This window comes from Bos mutus, chromosome 10 (assembly GCF_027580195.1).
Source record: "Bos mutus isolate GX-2022 chromosome 10, NWIPB_WYAK_1.1, whole genome shotgun sequence".
In the NCBI taxonomy this organism is placed as follows: Eukaryota; Metazoa; Chordata; class Mammalia; order Artiodactyla; family Bovidae; genus Bos; species Bos mutus.
Window position 1 is genome coordinate 11,844,830 of NC_091626.1, and position 14,466 is coordinate 11,859,295.

The following is a 14,466-nucleotide window of genomic DNA, read 5'->3' on the forward strand; positions in this document are numbered from 1 at the left end:
TCATCAGACTCTCAACGTGCCCCCAGTTTAACACATGAGTCATGAAATGTCCCTGAACCCTCAGGCCCCTCTCTTCATCGTTACCTGCTGCCTCCTTCCCTTCCACTCCGCCCCTTCACAGTCCCTCTTCCCACCTGGTGTAATAGGTGACCAGGGAGGCATTCCTGAGCCCCCACGGGCTGAAGCGCACAGTGTAGTTGACAATCTTGACTGTGGTGAAGTCTGGCTTTTTCCACCGAAGCCAAATGGAGGTAGAGCTGTTTGATTCCGCATGGACGTGGGCAGGGGGCAAGGGTGGCCCCCTCTGGATGGGCAGGTCTGGAGGGTGAAAATTATAGAGTGTGGGAAGGGAGGGAAGATACTCATCTGGTAATATGTACTGTGGTTTGCAGTTCCCAAGGCACTTTCTTTTACCCTTCACTTGTGATCCTGTGAGTTGGGAATAATGCTTTATTTCCACTTCACAGATAAGGAAACTGAGGCCGCCAAGGATTTAAGTGATTTTGGCAGACTATGGAACACTAGTATGTAAGAGAGAGAGACAGCAAGTCACGATAATTATGAGCATAGATTCTGGAGCCAGGCTGTCCTGGTTCAAATTCCAACTCTGCCATGTACTGGCTGTGTGACTATGGAGAAGTTAATTAACCTCTCTGTGTTTCCATTCTCTATTCCGTCAGTGAGGCTAATAATAGTACTTACATTTCATAGGGTTGTTATGAGGATTAAATTAGTTAATATTTGTAAAGTATATAGAAGTGTCATGGAATGAATGTCTGTGTTCCCCCGCAAAGTTCCTATGTTGAAACTTGAACATATGGTGGAGTCCTGCCTGTTTGGGCCACTGTAACAACCACAGACTGGGTGGTAAACAACAGAAATTTATTTTTCACAATTTCAGAGTCTGAGATCAAGCTTTGGTGAAGGCCCTCTACTGGGTTATAGACTATCAACTTTTCATTGTATCTTCAGGGCAGAAAAGGGAAGCAAGCTCTTCTGTGACTCTTAAAAGGGTACAACCCCCCCCAGGCTTGGGATGTGGGGCCCGTCCGGCTCAAGAAGAAAGTGAAGCAGTATGAACTAATCTAGTCCTAATTACCTCCTAATACATCACACTGGAGGGTAGGATTTCAACATATGGATTCTGGGGGACACAGATTTTTTGTCCATAACAGTGCCCTTATAAAAGAGACCCTAGGGAACTCTCTAGACCTCTTTCTGCCCTGTGAGGACACAGCGAGAAGATGGCCTATGGTCTATGAATCGGGAATCGGGTCTTCACCAGACACTGACTCAGCTAAAGCCTTGATCTTGGATTTCCCAGCCTCCAAAACAGTGAGAAGTAAATGTTGGCTGTGTAAGCTACTCAGTCTATGGTGTTTTGTTACAGTAACCTGAACCAACTCTGAGCCTCAGTTTCCTGGTGGGCCACATAGGGATACCCTCCCTGCCTAGAGCAGAGGAATAATCTCAGAGATAGTGTGATGAAGGTGGGTCATCTTAAAAATTGTTTAAAGGTCAAACTTGGGCCAGAAGTCACTGATGAACCACTGGGTTTCTCTATGTTCAAACCTTCCAGATTAGCACTGCTCAAGGATAATGAAAACACGGGCCTATAAGGCAGAAGCGGAGCTTCTCTCTGTGATCTAAATGAGCCAGTAGAATAGGTTTGCAGGTGGCTGAAACTTCTAGATGGCCTGCCCACGAGGGCCGGCCCGGAGGAGAGGGAAAGGAGGCAAGGCGCAGCCCTGCTGACCGAGCCCTCCCGCTCCGCTTCCCCAGCCTCCTCACCTGGGGTGGGGGCCTTCTCCGTTTTGCCCTTCCACACTGCCGCATAGCCATCCTCGTGTTTGTTGAACGCCACGAGCTTCACCTCGTACAGCCGGCCAGGGACTGGGGAAGGCCATGGAGGGGGGTCACTCTTGTGTCCCCTGAGAGATTCCATCTCCAACCACCAGCCCAGCTTGCCCAGCCCCCCGCTGGACCTGTGTCAATCCACCCCACCGCCCGGGCGGCCCTCCTCACCTAGCTGGGTCAGTTCATACTGCTTCACTTTCTTCTTGAGCCGGACAGGCCCCACATCCCAAGCCTGGTCCCCACGGCCCCCTGGAGGGCTCTCACCATCCGTCTCCTCCTCCTCCACTCCCACCTCTCGCCAGTACAGTTTGTAGCCAGAGATCTGGGCGGGGTGCGGGGGTGGCTGCCAGGACACGACCAGGGACTCCATCCTTGCCCGTACCTTCAGCTCTGTGGGCGCAAAAGGGACTGGGGGCAGAGGAGCCGGAAGGGAGGAGGAGTAAGAGAATCAAAGAGAAGGAAGAAGGGGAGGCCGGGGAAGGGAGGCAGGAAGAAGCATGAGGAAGCAGAAAGCAGGAAGACAGCACTGAGTGAGGCCCTTGCCAGAGTTCTCCCCATATATCTCACCACTCAGCCACCAGCCTAAGGGTCAGGCCCAGGCTGGGTCTAGAGGAGAACTCACTATTCCATAAGCCCAGAGTGCTGGGAACGCAGGGACGTTTCCCGGGGGTTTGCAAAGAGGTTGGCCAAGAGCATTTCTGGGGCAGGGCTGACAATACCTGACTTAGAGGAGGGCTCTGTAAATCTTCTGAAGGCATGAAGGCATGGGCACCAGCAGGCAAGGGGATCAGAGGGGTTGCTGAAGCCAGGAAGGAGGGATGGAGCCACCGGAGTGGGGAGACCTCCTTGGAGCCTGAGAGTGGGTTGGCTCACTGTGTGTCTGATGCTGTCCTAAGCACTTCATAGCATGTATTTTAACTTTATTCTCACAACCCTACAAAATAACAAACCTACTAGTGTCCCTGTTTTACAGATAAGGAAACTGAGGCTCAGAGAAGTCCAGTAACTTGCCCAAGATGACACAGATTGTATGTGTGTCAGGCTTTGTCCTCATGGGAGGCTTGGTGTGCTGCGATTCATGGGGTTGCAAAGAGTCGGACACAACTGAGCGACTGAACTGAACTGAACCACTCTACTATTGGGCCTCTCAACAAAACCCACAACAGTCATAATCACAGAAGCAGCTATTATTTATTTATTTTTTCCCAGCTGTGCTGTGCGGCACATGGGAATCTTAGTTCCCCGGCCAGGGAACAAACCTGTGCTTCCTGCTGTGGAAGCATGGCTTCTTAACCACTGGACTGCTAGGGAAGGCCCCTGTTTGCTACTACTTGCTGCTGCTGCTGCTAAGTCGCTTCAGTCGTGTCTGACTCTGTGTGACCCCATAGATGGCAGCCTACGAGGCTCCCGTCCCTGGGATTCTCCAGGCAAGAACATTGGAGTGGATTGCCATTTCCTTCTCCAATGCATGAAAGTGAAAAGTGAAAGTGAAATCGCTCAGTCATGTCCGACTCTTAGCAACCCCATGGACTGCAGCCTACCAGGCTCCTCCGTCCATGGGATTTTATCAAACCTTTGTTTACATTAATTAATCTTCATGATACACCTGGCAGTAGTAAGTGAAGTCTTAGAGTTGTGAATGGTCTGTCCAAGGTCACACAGCAGATGGAAGGGATACATGAGCCCAGGGGTGTCTGCAAACACCAGCCCTTCGTCTCTTCACCCATTGAGCAGGGGCAGCCATGGTAGATCTCTCATGGAGGGAGTGGTTTGGTCTGGGTTCCGAGGGCTCCCAAACGCCCACACAGTCACTCACATCACCCCACCTGTCCCCTCTGGCCCCGTACCATGGCTCTGGTTGTGCACACTGGGCGTCCTGTGCTGCATCCACTGGGAGGGGGCCCCGTAGCCAGCCCCTGTGCCAGCTGAAATCCGCACTCGATACACCTTGCTGGGCTGAAGTGAGTTCAGCGTAAACTGTGTCTCATTCCCCGGCACCTCGGTGGAGAAAATCTGATCTGCTGGGACAGAAGACACTGGCTCTGGGTGGCCCCCTTAAGAACTCCTAAACCCCCCTACGCTGACTCTTCCACCTCAGGCTGTGACCCCTCAGTGCCTGGATGGACTCCACGCTTCAATGAATGCCCAGGCCTCTGACCCTGGCTGATGCCAGCCATGAGCCTGGGCTCACAGTGGGGAGAATCAGGGCACACGCTCCCCACTGCCCCAGGAGCCAGCCCACACACACCAGGGCATGGGCCCGAGGGGCTGACTGTGAAGCCACCAAGCACCGACTCTTCCAGAGCCCTGTCGACCACCCACGCCCCCTTCCTCACCCTTCCCTGCCTTCTCGCCCTGGCCCCCTGGCCCCCAGCCAATCGCCTTCTCCTATGTCTTCATCAATTTCATTCCTCCTCCCCAAGATTCTTGACATCTGTCCTAACACCCCACCCATGCCTCATTTCCCTCAATCCCACAAGCAAACCCTGCACCTCCCTACCCCTTCTGAGCTGGAAGGGACCCCAGGATTACCTAGGTCACCTGCCTCACTTCACAGACAAGGAGCCTGAAGTAGGGACTGTCGGACTACGCGCCGCAGCTGTACAGAAGGTGGGGCTAGCCCCCAGCCCTACCTCTGTCTCGAGCGAGCCCTCTAGTTGAGCCTTCCCTTCCACTCCTGCCCTCCCAACCCCCAGCCCACCTTCCCCTTTTCTAGGTTCACCTTGCCCTACTCCACCAGCCGCTCTGATGGGCCCCTCACCTCACTGATTCCTGCCCCCACTCACCTTCCTTTTCCAAACCGTACTCTATCTTGTACTTCACCACCTGCCCATTGCTCAGGCTGGGAGGCAGGGGCAGCCACGCCACCCTGATGTCCGAGGGGTTGGGGCTGGACAGGGAGAGCTGGGGCGCTGCACTGGGGACTGAGACAGAAGAACATCAACGTGAGCTCGGCTCCACCGACGTGGAAGGTGAGGCCCAGGAGCGGTCAGAGACTTGCCCAGGTCACACAGCAAGTCAGAAGTAGGCCCAGGACCAGGATCTGAGGGAGGAAAGGGAGCCTCTCAGGGGAGCCCCAAGCTGGAGAGGATGGGACAGCCTTCCCAGGACATTCCCCCAGCACAATCTTCTACATCCAGCGGACTGTCACTGGCTCCTGTCTGACTGGATGGTACCTGGGTGCAGCGGAGAAGGAGCCACCTGATTACAGGCAGTCATGAAACCTGGGCTCAAGTCCCAGCTACACTATTGACCTTGGGCAAGTCACTCACTTTCTGGGCCTCAGTTTCTCCAACTGCAAATTAGGGAGATGAACCCTTGCCCACTCCTTTACAGGGCACAAAAGATGGCACAAGGCAAGTAAAAGCACCTTGGCGTACAGGAGTTAAGAGAAACTAAGCTACCATCTCCAGGGAATTCCCTGGGGCCCAAGGTGCCCACGGCAGGTGCAGAGGCCCTACCATCATCCAGCGTGTGGACCAGAGCCGGGGAGGAGGTGCGGCTGGCCCCCAGCTGCGAGTAGGCCACCACGTAGAACTCGTAGTCTGTGTTGGGTTCCAGGTCGCGAACCTGTAGCTCAGTGGTGTCATTGTTCACCGCAAACTGGTATTCCACATTGTCCACGCCTGAGTGGGTTAGGGGACAAAGTGTCTGTCACAGGGCCACCGCCAGAGGCTTCCCTGCTCAAAGCTGTCTAGGGAATCCTTCATGTTGTCCAGTCCCTGGAATAGCCTCTTTCTAGCTAAATCATTCCAGATAATCTGAGACTATAAACTCCCTGACATCTAGTCCCACTGTATTAGTTTCTCCCACTGGTTAGAAGTCTTTTCTAGCGTGTAACTGAAGTGACTCCTGCTGCAATTAACAAGCTGGCTCCAGGAATGCCAAGGCATTTTCCCTGGGAGCGGCATCCTCTCGCTGCCCTTTTAAACTGTGGCTGAAGGGGAAATGCGCTAACCCATATCTACACACAGGTCTCTCACCCCATCCCATCCTATCCCCAAAGGCAACCCTTCAATCATCCACCCTGTGCCGCGTCCCTTCCCCCCACCCACCCCCGTAGGCACCCCCTGCAGTAGGTCTTTGCTGGGGTGTCTTAGCGCCGGGCAGACGCACCCCGTGCCTTCTGGTAGTGGAGGGAGAAGCCAATGATCTGCTCGCTGTGGAGCTCGGGCCGCTCCCAGGCCACCAGCACGGCGGAGCTGCTCAGCGGCGTGGCGGTGACCCGCGTGGGGGCGCTGGGGAGCCCTTCGCGCACCACGACCGCCAGCGGCGCAGCGGCGCACGCCGTTCCCGCGCCGTTCTCGGCCACGCACTGGTAGTAGCCGGCGTCCTGCAGGCGGATCTGGGTGATGACCAGGCTGCCGCCGCCGCCCTGCACCTTGACGCGCCCGTTGGGCCTCAGCGGCGCCCCGTCGTGCAGCCAGCGCAGCCACGGCCGCGGCTCGCCGGACGCGCGGCACACGAAGCGCGCGGTGCTGGCCCGCGTCCGCGACAGCGCCTCCGGCGCCTGCGAGATGACTGGAGCGGCTGGGGGACCGGAGGGGAACGCTGACTGTGCCTCCCGCCGCTAGAGGCCTGCCCCGGCCTCCAAATACCCAAGGGACTCCCGCAGCCCCTCACTCATTCTCACCTCTCCCCGATTCACCCGTCCCCCCAAAATACCCTCAGCAGCGCAGCTCTAGTTCTCTTCCTCCTTCTATCCCGGCCCTACACTAACCATTCTCTCCAGGCTTCCTCGGCCTCCCCAAATACCCTGGCTTCTCCCGGATCTAACCCTTCTCCCGCACTTATTCCGTCTCCCCTACCTCCCAGGACCCCACACCTATCAGATGTACCCCCCAGTAACCTCACTCTCATCCTTCCCCACATTACCCGGGTCCCACCCAGACCACCTCTCCAATAACCCAAGCAATGCCCTTTATCACCCCTCTCCTCTTCCTCAACTCCATCCTCCAATCTCCTCCCACACTTGTTTCCTCTAATTACCTAGTCTGTCCCCTCCAAGGCACCCCACCCCCTCACGAAGGACTCCTCCCCAGGTGCTGGGCCCCGCCCCCTCAACCTTATCTTCCCTTTTCATTCTCCACCGTGGCACGCCCACCTGTCCGTTTTCCCACTTCCTATTCCTCCTGCGCTCAGCCCCCGCTAATCCGCCCCAAGGCAGTCTCCCCCTACACCTGCTCCCCGGTCCTTTGACCCATCTCACCCTCCGCCCCTCCTCACCCAGCACGCGGAGCTCGGCGGCTGCGGTGGCGAAGTCCCGCGTGCGGGGCTTGTTAGCTCTGCAGACGTAGACGCCAGAGTGGCGGGGCTGCGCGCTGGTGATGAGTAGGTTGGTGCGGCCCAGGACGATGACATCGGTGGAGATGGGCTTCCCGTCTGCGGGAGGAGGGAGAGTGCTGGAGCGGGTAGCTGACCGCTGCCCCTCCATCCACTCTCCGGACCTCCGACCTCGAGTGGGCGCGCCATCTCCACCAGGGTTAAGAGAACCTAACAGTCTCTGGTTGGGATCTCAGTTCCTCCACTTGCTAGACCAATGATCCCCTCTGAGCCCTAGGGTCTCTCTCTGTAAAATGGGGAGATAGTCCCTCGCAGGAAGGGCTGTTCTGAGGGTGGAACCAATAAGGTCTGTGAGGCTGGCCCACACAATGCAGGCACATTAATAGGTGCTCTGAACACGACTCAGTTACAACCATTACCATTACTGTTAAATTCATTTCTCTCAAGGACACACTCCTGCCATATGACCTCAGCCCAGGGCTACGATGAAGAAATGGCTGGAAAGGTCTGCACCATAACCAGAGACCTAAATACGGGAGACTTATTTTGATGTGAAGTGACAATCATTTTGAAAGCCCTTGCCTTACAGTCAGGAGCTGAAATGCAAACCGCCAGGAAACAAAAAAACTATTCTACTTCACAAAACCAAAGAAATGCATGTCAAAACACAGATGTTCATTTTCACCTATTAAAGTGGGAAAGTTTTTAAAGACAGTATGTTGCAATGCCTGAGCAAGGGTAAATGCGGATAGGGCTATACAGGGGCTCCAGCTTGACCTTGAAGCCAGGATTCCACTTGTGGGCACCCTGTGGTGGGGAGCTGTTAACAATGCTGATCACCTCAGCGTTAACTGTAACAGTGGACAACTGGGAAGGACTTCAAAAATTAAATCATGGCTATACTCAAATGATGGACTATCAGTTATTAAAATTATTTTTTGAAAAAGCTTTAAAGATGGAGAGGGAATTCCCCTGGCAGTCCAGTAGTTAGGACTCTGAACTTCCACTGCAGGAGATACGGGTTCAATCCCTGGTCAGGGAACTAAGATCCCACAATCAGCATGGTGTGGCCAAAAATAAATAAAAAATAAAGATGGGGAGATGCTTATGATATACGGTTGAATAAAAACAAGACTTGGAACTGTAAATACAGCATGCTTTTATTTGAGGGGGGGAAATATACATGTGCATAGAAAAAACTCTGGAAGAAAACACATTCATATGTTAGCAATTTAATCTCTGAGTGGTGGGATGTTTACTGTTCCTGGTTTTCCTTAGTTTTCTACAATGAATATGTACAACTTTTGCCATCAGAAGAAAACAACACAAAACAAAAAAGCCACGCCCTTCCCCTGACTTAGTGGAGTTGTTGTTGTGTTGTGTTACTCGCTTAGCCGTGTCCGACTCTTTGCGATCCCATGGACCGTAACCCAACAGGCTCCTCTGTCCATGGGATTCTCCAGGCACCAATACTGGAGTGGGTTGCTATTTCCTTCTCCAGACTTAGTGGAGTAAATTCCTGGAAAAGGAACAGCACCCAGGGACAGGAGTGAAGCCAGTCTCTGTCTTCTAAGTTTGCTATTAGCAGAGTTTCAAGTGAGACCCCAGAACCACAGTGTCTGGACCCTCTAGGACAGCAATTCTCAAATCCCCACTGTGCAAACAAATCACAGAATCGCAAGAGACCTGGTTAAGATGCAGAGGCGTCAGGCACCCTAGATTCTGCATTTCTAACTTCGCCCAGGAGGTAGGTAAAGACCACACTTTCGGTAGAAGGACCTTAGGAACTTGTTAAACATTAAGAATCCGGGGTCATGATCTTTCAGGCGTGAAGGGAAGGAGTCTGCAATTTGAAGAAGCTCCCTGGGTCATCCTGATGCCTGGTCAGGATTTGAGAAGCATTGATGATGGAACTAGGCGACATCACAGGCTTACCCCAATAATACTATGAGGGTCCTGCTGGCCTAAGGTTCCCCTAACTAGGCAGGTGTCATGAGTCCAGTGAGGTCAGGTAGGTCAGGGAGGCACAGATAACCAGCACTGTTCTTTCTCATCAGCTCGGTGGGGGTACGCAGTCATCTTGGGTTATTATTTTTCTTTAAATTCTATGTATTCATCATTATCTAGTCTTGAATGTGAGATACAAACTTACAAAAGGGAGTGTGGGGTCATGGACTGAACCAGGGAAGAGGTGTAAAGAGAGCTGGATTTAAGACTTACTTCTGCCATCGACTTGGGACAAGACACTTCTTATTGACAAATGGAAACAAGTAATCCTTGCTTTTCTTCCATACAGAGCTGTAGGGGGTGGTGTACCAGAAAAGGAACAGGCTCTAAAGTTTGGGTCCTGGCTTTCCACCTGCCTTTCTGAGCTTTAGTTTCCTCATCTGCCCACCAGGAATAACAGCCCTGGCCCTTAACCTCTTCAAACAGCTCTAGGAGGCTCTGGCAGGAAAGTGGGTTTCATGCTTAGTAGGCTACAAGGTCACGTTGGCCCAGCGCTCTCATTACCCTACAGCATCTTCTGTAATGCAGCCCGCTTGGCACTCATCACTTGCTGCCTGATACCACCAAGTCTCCTCACGGATATATCTCCCTTACACAGACTGTGAGATCAGAGGGCAGGGGCCCCATCTCTTTCACCTGTGTCTTTCACTCACTGTGCCTAGCATGAAGCCGGGCACACAAAGGCAGCAGCAGACTGGGTGGACCAGGAGGGGCTATGTAGTTAGACCAGCAGAGCGTCCAAGTGCTACCTGACTCACTGGCCCCACACGCACTGTTTTAAGGACTGGAAACATAGAAAGTGGAGAACAAAGCCCAGCGGCCACCCCCAAGAAAGGTCTCAAGAGTGATTTGTGAGTGGCAGACTGAGTGGGCTTCATAAAAGAAACTTGCTAGACAGATTGATTCATTTGGTCCAGGCTCCTCTACCCACACTCCACCCTGGGACAGAAGTTAGTTCCTGCCACACCAAAGGTTGGTGACCATACTGTGGTCACGCTTATAGATCCCTGACTTGGGGGTGTGTGCAACGCCACCCCCTTCCTCTCCCATGCCCTCAAGTCCTCTCCCTCCACTTACCCTGTCGAACCCAGGACACAAAAGGGGTGGGGTCAGCCGAGGCCACACACTCCATCACCACACTCTGGCCAGACACCACGGTGGTGTTCTCCGGGGCTGCCACGATGACCACGTCCTGCCCCCCAGCGGATGCCAGGGACCCTGGAGAGAGGGAGCCTTACCATCAAGCGTCTTCACATTCAGCCCTTTACCTGATGCTCACAGTCACTTGGTGAGACAGGTGGGGCAGCCAGGGTTCCATCGGACAGATGGGAAAGCAGCTGCGTACTTCAACAGAGCTGGGACTGGAACTCAGAGGTCTTTCTCTGGGAGCCAGAGAGGAAAAACCGGGCCTCCGACACAGCGCCCCCATTCTTCCTACTGGATGGAACCCCCCCTCAAGGCAGAGAACCAGCAGAGTCAAGAGTAGACTTGCAGTCTGGACTTGAAGTCAACAGTTGGAGTTTCTAGTTCTGGCAAGTCCCTTCCCTGGAGTGCCTCAGCTCCCATGTGGGGAAGGCAGGGGATGAGCTCGAGTTTCTGCCAGCTTGGTGGCGCCCGGAGCACCCGTTCCCTGCCAAGTTCTCAGCATGACCCTGGGTCCCTGGGTCAGCATGGTAAATACCTGGTTTGTCCAACAGGTGGAGGCAGAGACCCCGGGCACTGAACGGGCAGCAAACCAAACTCTGCTCATCAGCTAAGCCCCCGGAAGTAGGGTGGGAGTGAAAGTGGATGGGATGAGAGGGGGATGGAGAGATGAGCGGAGGGGTCGGAGTCGAGGGGAGCTGCCTTGGCAAAGGAAGGCAAGATAGAGGCCTTTGCAGGGGGCCTGAAGTGAGATCTATTGAACACCTGCCAGGCACCAGGCACTTCCCATTCCTATCTCGGCGATTCTCACCACCTCCCTGGGCTGGACATTTGATAAGGAGCCCAGGGTCACACAGATGGTTAGTAGAGAAGCCAGGATTCAAACCAGGTCATTCTGACCCCAAAGCCTGTGTCCTTTCTACCGCGTCACTCTGGGACGGGAGATTTTCAGAGAAATGGAAAGAACAGTCCCAGACCATTAGGAGCCAGATCCACAGCAAGCAGCAGGGGGCGGCTCCCCCAGGGCAGGGACGGGCACCTACCCTCTCCATAGACACCTCATCTCCCTGCACCTGTCCCCAGCCCTGGACACTCCATCCACCCATGGAAACAGTCTCAGCAGGAAGGGAACCCTGGACCAGAAAGAAGTCTTGGGTTCCTGCCCTGAGTGCTATCTCTGACTTGGGTGGCACTGCCTTCTTTGGGCTTCATGGCCTCATCTGTCACCTATTTGAAGGCAGGTCTCGGACGACTTGAGGTCCCTCCCAGCTCCAAGATGGCTGATTGCCCCACCCGGCCAGCCCCCTTACCTCTGTGGGCCACGCGGAGTAGGGCCTCCTGGCTGAAGCGCTGTTGTGCTGAGTTGGTGGCCACACAGCGGTAGGAGCCTGCATCGCCTTCCTGTACATCCAGGATCTGGAGGACCCCGTTGGGAAGGGTGATGAGCCTTGGGAAGGGACAGAGGGCACCTGTGAGGTGGACAGGAGCTCTACAGGGAGGGTGGCAGTGCCCCAGCTGTCCTGAACCCACCACCCCTCCTTCCTGAAATACCTACTGTGGCTTACTAAGCTCACTCGTAATAAATGCAAATTAAAACTAAAAGATACTGGAACTTCCCTTCTGGTCCAGAGGTTAAGAATCCGCCTTCCAACGCAGGGGACCTGGGTTCTATGCCTGGTCAGGGAACTAAGATCCCACGTGTCACAGGTAACTAAGCCTGCGCTCTCCAACTACTGAGCCCACACTCTCAAGCCTGTGAGCCACAACTATGCCTCAACTAAGACTCGACACAGCCAAATAAGCATTTTATCAAACCTGCATGCACCTTTTAGACCCAGCAACGTCACTTCAAGGACTTCATCCCAAGATATTCTCATACACATACACAAAATGTATGTTTAACAATATTCACTCCAACCCTGTCTGCCATAGCAAAAGACTGGCAACAATCCAAGCGTCCATCTGTAGGGTGGGAACTAGCTAAATTTGTTCGGGTACATTCATAGAATGGAATGCTAGGCAGCTGTTAAAAGGATGCAGCTCCTTGTGTGCTGATACAAGGCCATCTCCAAAATATGTATGGTACAGAACAGTGCGTGGAGGACATGTACTTATATGCTTTTGCACGGAATGTTCCTGGTCATAGTGGTTGTCTTAGGGAACCTGTGATCTGGGGAGCTCTCAGGAGCAGACTTTATTTTCATTAAATAACCTTCTGTAAAGTTTGAATTTGTTTACCTCCTGCCTGTATTACCTTCTCTCTCCTCTGATAAAAATCCCTTCTAGTCACATGATCTCAATTTGAACCTTGAAACAAGCCTAAGAGATAGAGGGGATCATAGCTTTCATTTTATTGGTGAGAAAACCAAATCTTGGAGGGAGGAGGGTATTTTTCCAGGGTCCCACAGTTAAAGCAGAGTTATGACTGGAACCCACATCTCCTGGTGCCAAATCCCACATTCTTCCCATCTGCCTGTCTTTGCAGCTATTAGATGGCTAACAATGCCAGTGGGAAGGGATGTAGTCCCAGCAAGTGCCCCCGCCCGCCAGTCAACGTGTACATTACGGAGGAGGGGCAGGATGGATGAGGGTGGTGTTGTCTGCCCTTTTGGTGAGGGTTGGAAAGCAGTTTGGGCTGGAAGAACCCAGAGATCTTGCTTAGAGACAGTGCAATCCCAGGCAGAGAAGTGTCCACGGGGGCCTGGGTGGTGGGAAGCAGAATGGGCTCTGGCCCCAGCAGGGAGGGAGTGGGTCTTCCTGAATTTTCTAGCTGTGATCTCTGCAGGGTCAGCTTGAGGGTGAGACTTCTAGTTTCTCACTGTGGATGCAGGCTAGGCCAAGGTCAAGGAGGGAATGGGGCAGCTGTGTACACTGAAGTGAAGATCCCTTGGCTCGTGGGGAAAGCAAGGTATGAGAAAATCTAAACACAGGAGAAAAGCACTAGCAGAAGGGTGTTGGGACAGAATTCTGGCCATAAGCCTAGAAATCTGCTGTGGCCCAAAGACTTAGAACAAACACATAAACCTTCATCACTCCTTCCCTCACCCCACAGGCAAACTCAACTCTGCCCCCAGAGTCTTATCCTCAGCTCCAAGAGCTGCCTGCAGCAGTGCTGGGGCCAGCAGGGGAGAGGTGATGAGGAGGTGCAGGGTGTCTAGAGCTAAATCCTGGGCCAGGACCCAGCCTGTCGCCACGAATTTGATGGGAAAGACAAGGACCCATCTCGGAAACAAGGCCCCCACCCCCATCCTGGTCTCCTCCACCTTATATTCTCTAAGACCTTTCCTCCTTCCTCAGTCTCAAGAGCTGGCTGCACTTCCTGACCCCAAAGGTTCCCTGTCTTTCCAGGGAAATGTTGCTCCAGGTATCCAAGAGTTTCCCTGGTGGCTCAGTGATAAAGAATGCACCCGCCAATGCAGAAGACATGGATTTGGCCTCTGGGTCGGGAATATCCCCAGGAGAAGGAAATGGCAACCCAGTCCAGGATTCTTGCCTGGGAAACCCCATAGACAGAGGAGCCTGGAGGGCTACAGTCCGTGGGGTTGCAAAAAACACGACTTAGCAACTAAACAACAAAAACAACAATCCAAGAGCTAATACCTCCTTTGACAAGTAATATTGCCTAAATTATGTGTGTTGAATGAACGAACAAAGGAATGGATGCCTTTCCTTGGGTGTGGTGCTGTTGCTGAGTTTGCTACAGCCAAAGAAGTGAGATGGCACCACTTTTAATGTTCATTTAATATCTTTGCTGCTTTGTTAAAAATGTGGTTTCAAAAGCTCTGTCCTTGGAAGGATGTCCAAGACACATTGGTTAGTGGGGGGGAAAAATCACAAAGCACTGTTTGCGAAGCAATGCTATTTTTGGAAAATAGATAAACGATATGCTAGGATGTGCCCAGAAAAAGTCAAGGGTGGTAAAGCTCATGTCAGTCGTGGAGGTTTTCTCAGCAAGGGGGATTACTGGTGGGGGCGCTCTTCTTTGTTCTGCTTTTAAATTTCTTGGTTACAGTGAACATTTATTAGTTTGGGAATATAAAACTTAAATGGAAAAATGCACGTGCCCTTGTACACTTTGTTTTGTAACTCCTGGCTCTGGAATAAAAGCAGCTGTGGCATAGTGAGGAGAATTGATTCCAATAAATGTGATTTTTAGCAAGTGACATCCAATGTCCA

The 14,466-nt window shown here is 53.0% G+C and overlaps 1 protein-coding gene across 4 annotated transcripts in view; it reads right to left on the reverse strand.

Annotated features, from left to right (window-relative positions):
* Nucleotides 1-14,466, reverse strand: part of IGDCC4 (immunoglobulin superfamily DCC subclass member 4) — a 39,434-nt gene that overhangs the window by 9,366 nt on the left and 15,602 nt on the right. For 2 of the 4 annotated variants that reach the window (XM_070377293.1, XM_070377291.1), the window contains exons 4-13: nucleotides 11,601-11,737; nucleotides 10,225-10,365; nucleotides 7,084-7,239; nucleotides 5,974-6,387; nucleotides 5,319-5,483; nucleotides 4,644-4,781; nucleotides 3,705-3,875; nucleotides 2,026-2,265; nucleotides 1,792-1,893; nucleotides 135-318 (exon numbers count right to left, since the gene is read on the reverse strand). In XM_070377293.1, the coding sequence (XP_070233394.1) occupies nucleotides 135-318; nucleotides 1,792-1,893; nucleotides 2,026-2,265; nucleotides 3,705-3,875; nucleotides 4,644-4,781; nucleotides 5,319-5,483; nucleotides 5,974-6,387; nucleotides 7,084-7,239; nucleotides 10,225-10,365; nucleotides 11,601-11,737 (1,848 nt within the window). The remainder of the gene's footprint in view (nucleotides 1-134; nucleotides 319-1,791; nucleotides 1,894-2,025; nucleotides 2,266-3,704; nucleotides 3,876-4,643; nucleotides 4,782-5,318; nucleotides 5,484-5,973; nucleotides 6,388-7,083; nucleotides 7,240-10,224; nucleotides 10,366-11,600; nucleotides 11,738-14,466) is intronic. The other 2 variants (XM_070377292.1, XM_070377294.1) reach the window with 2 other exon arrangements.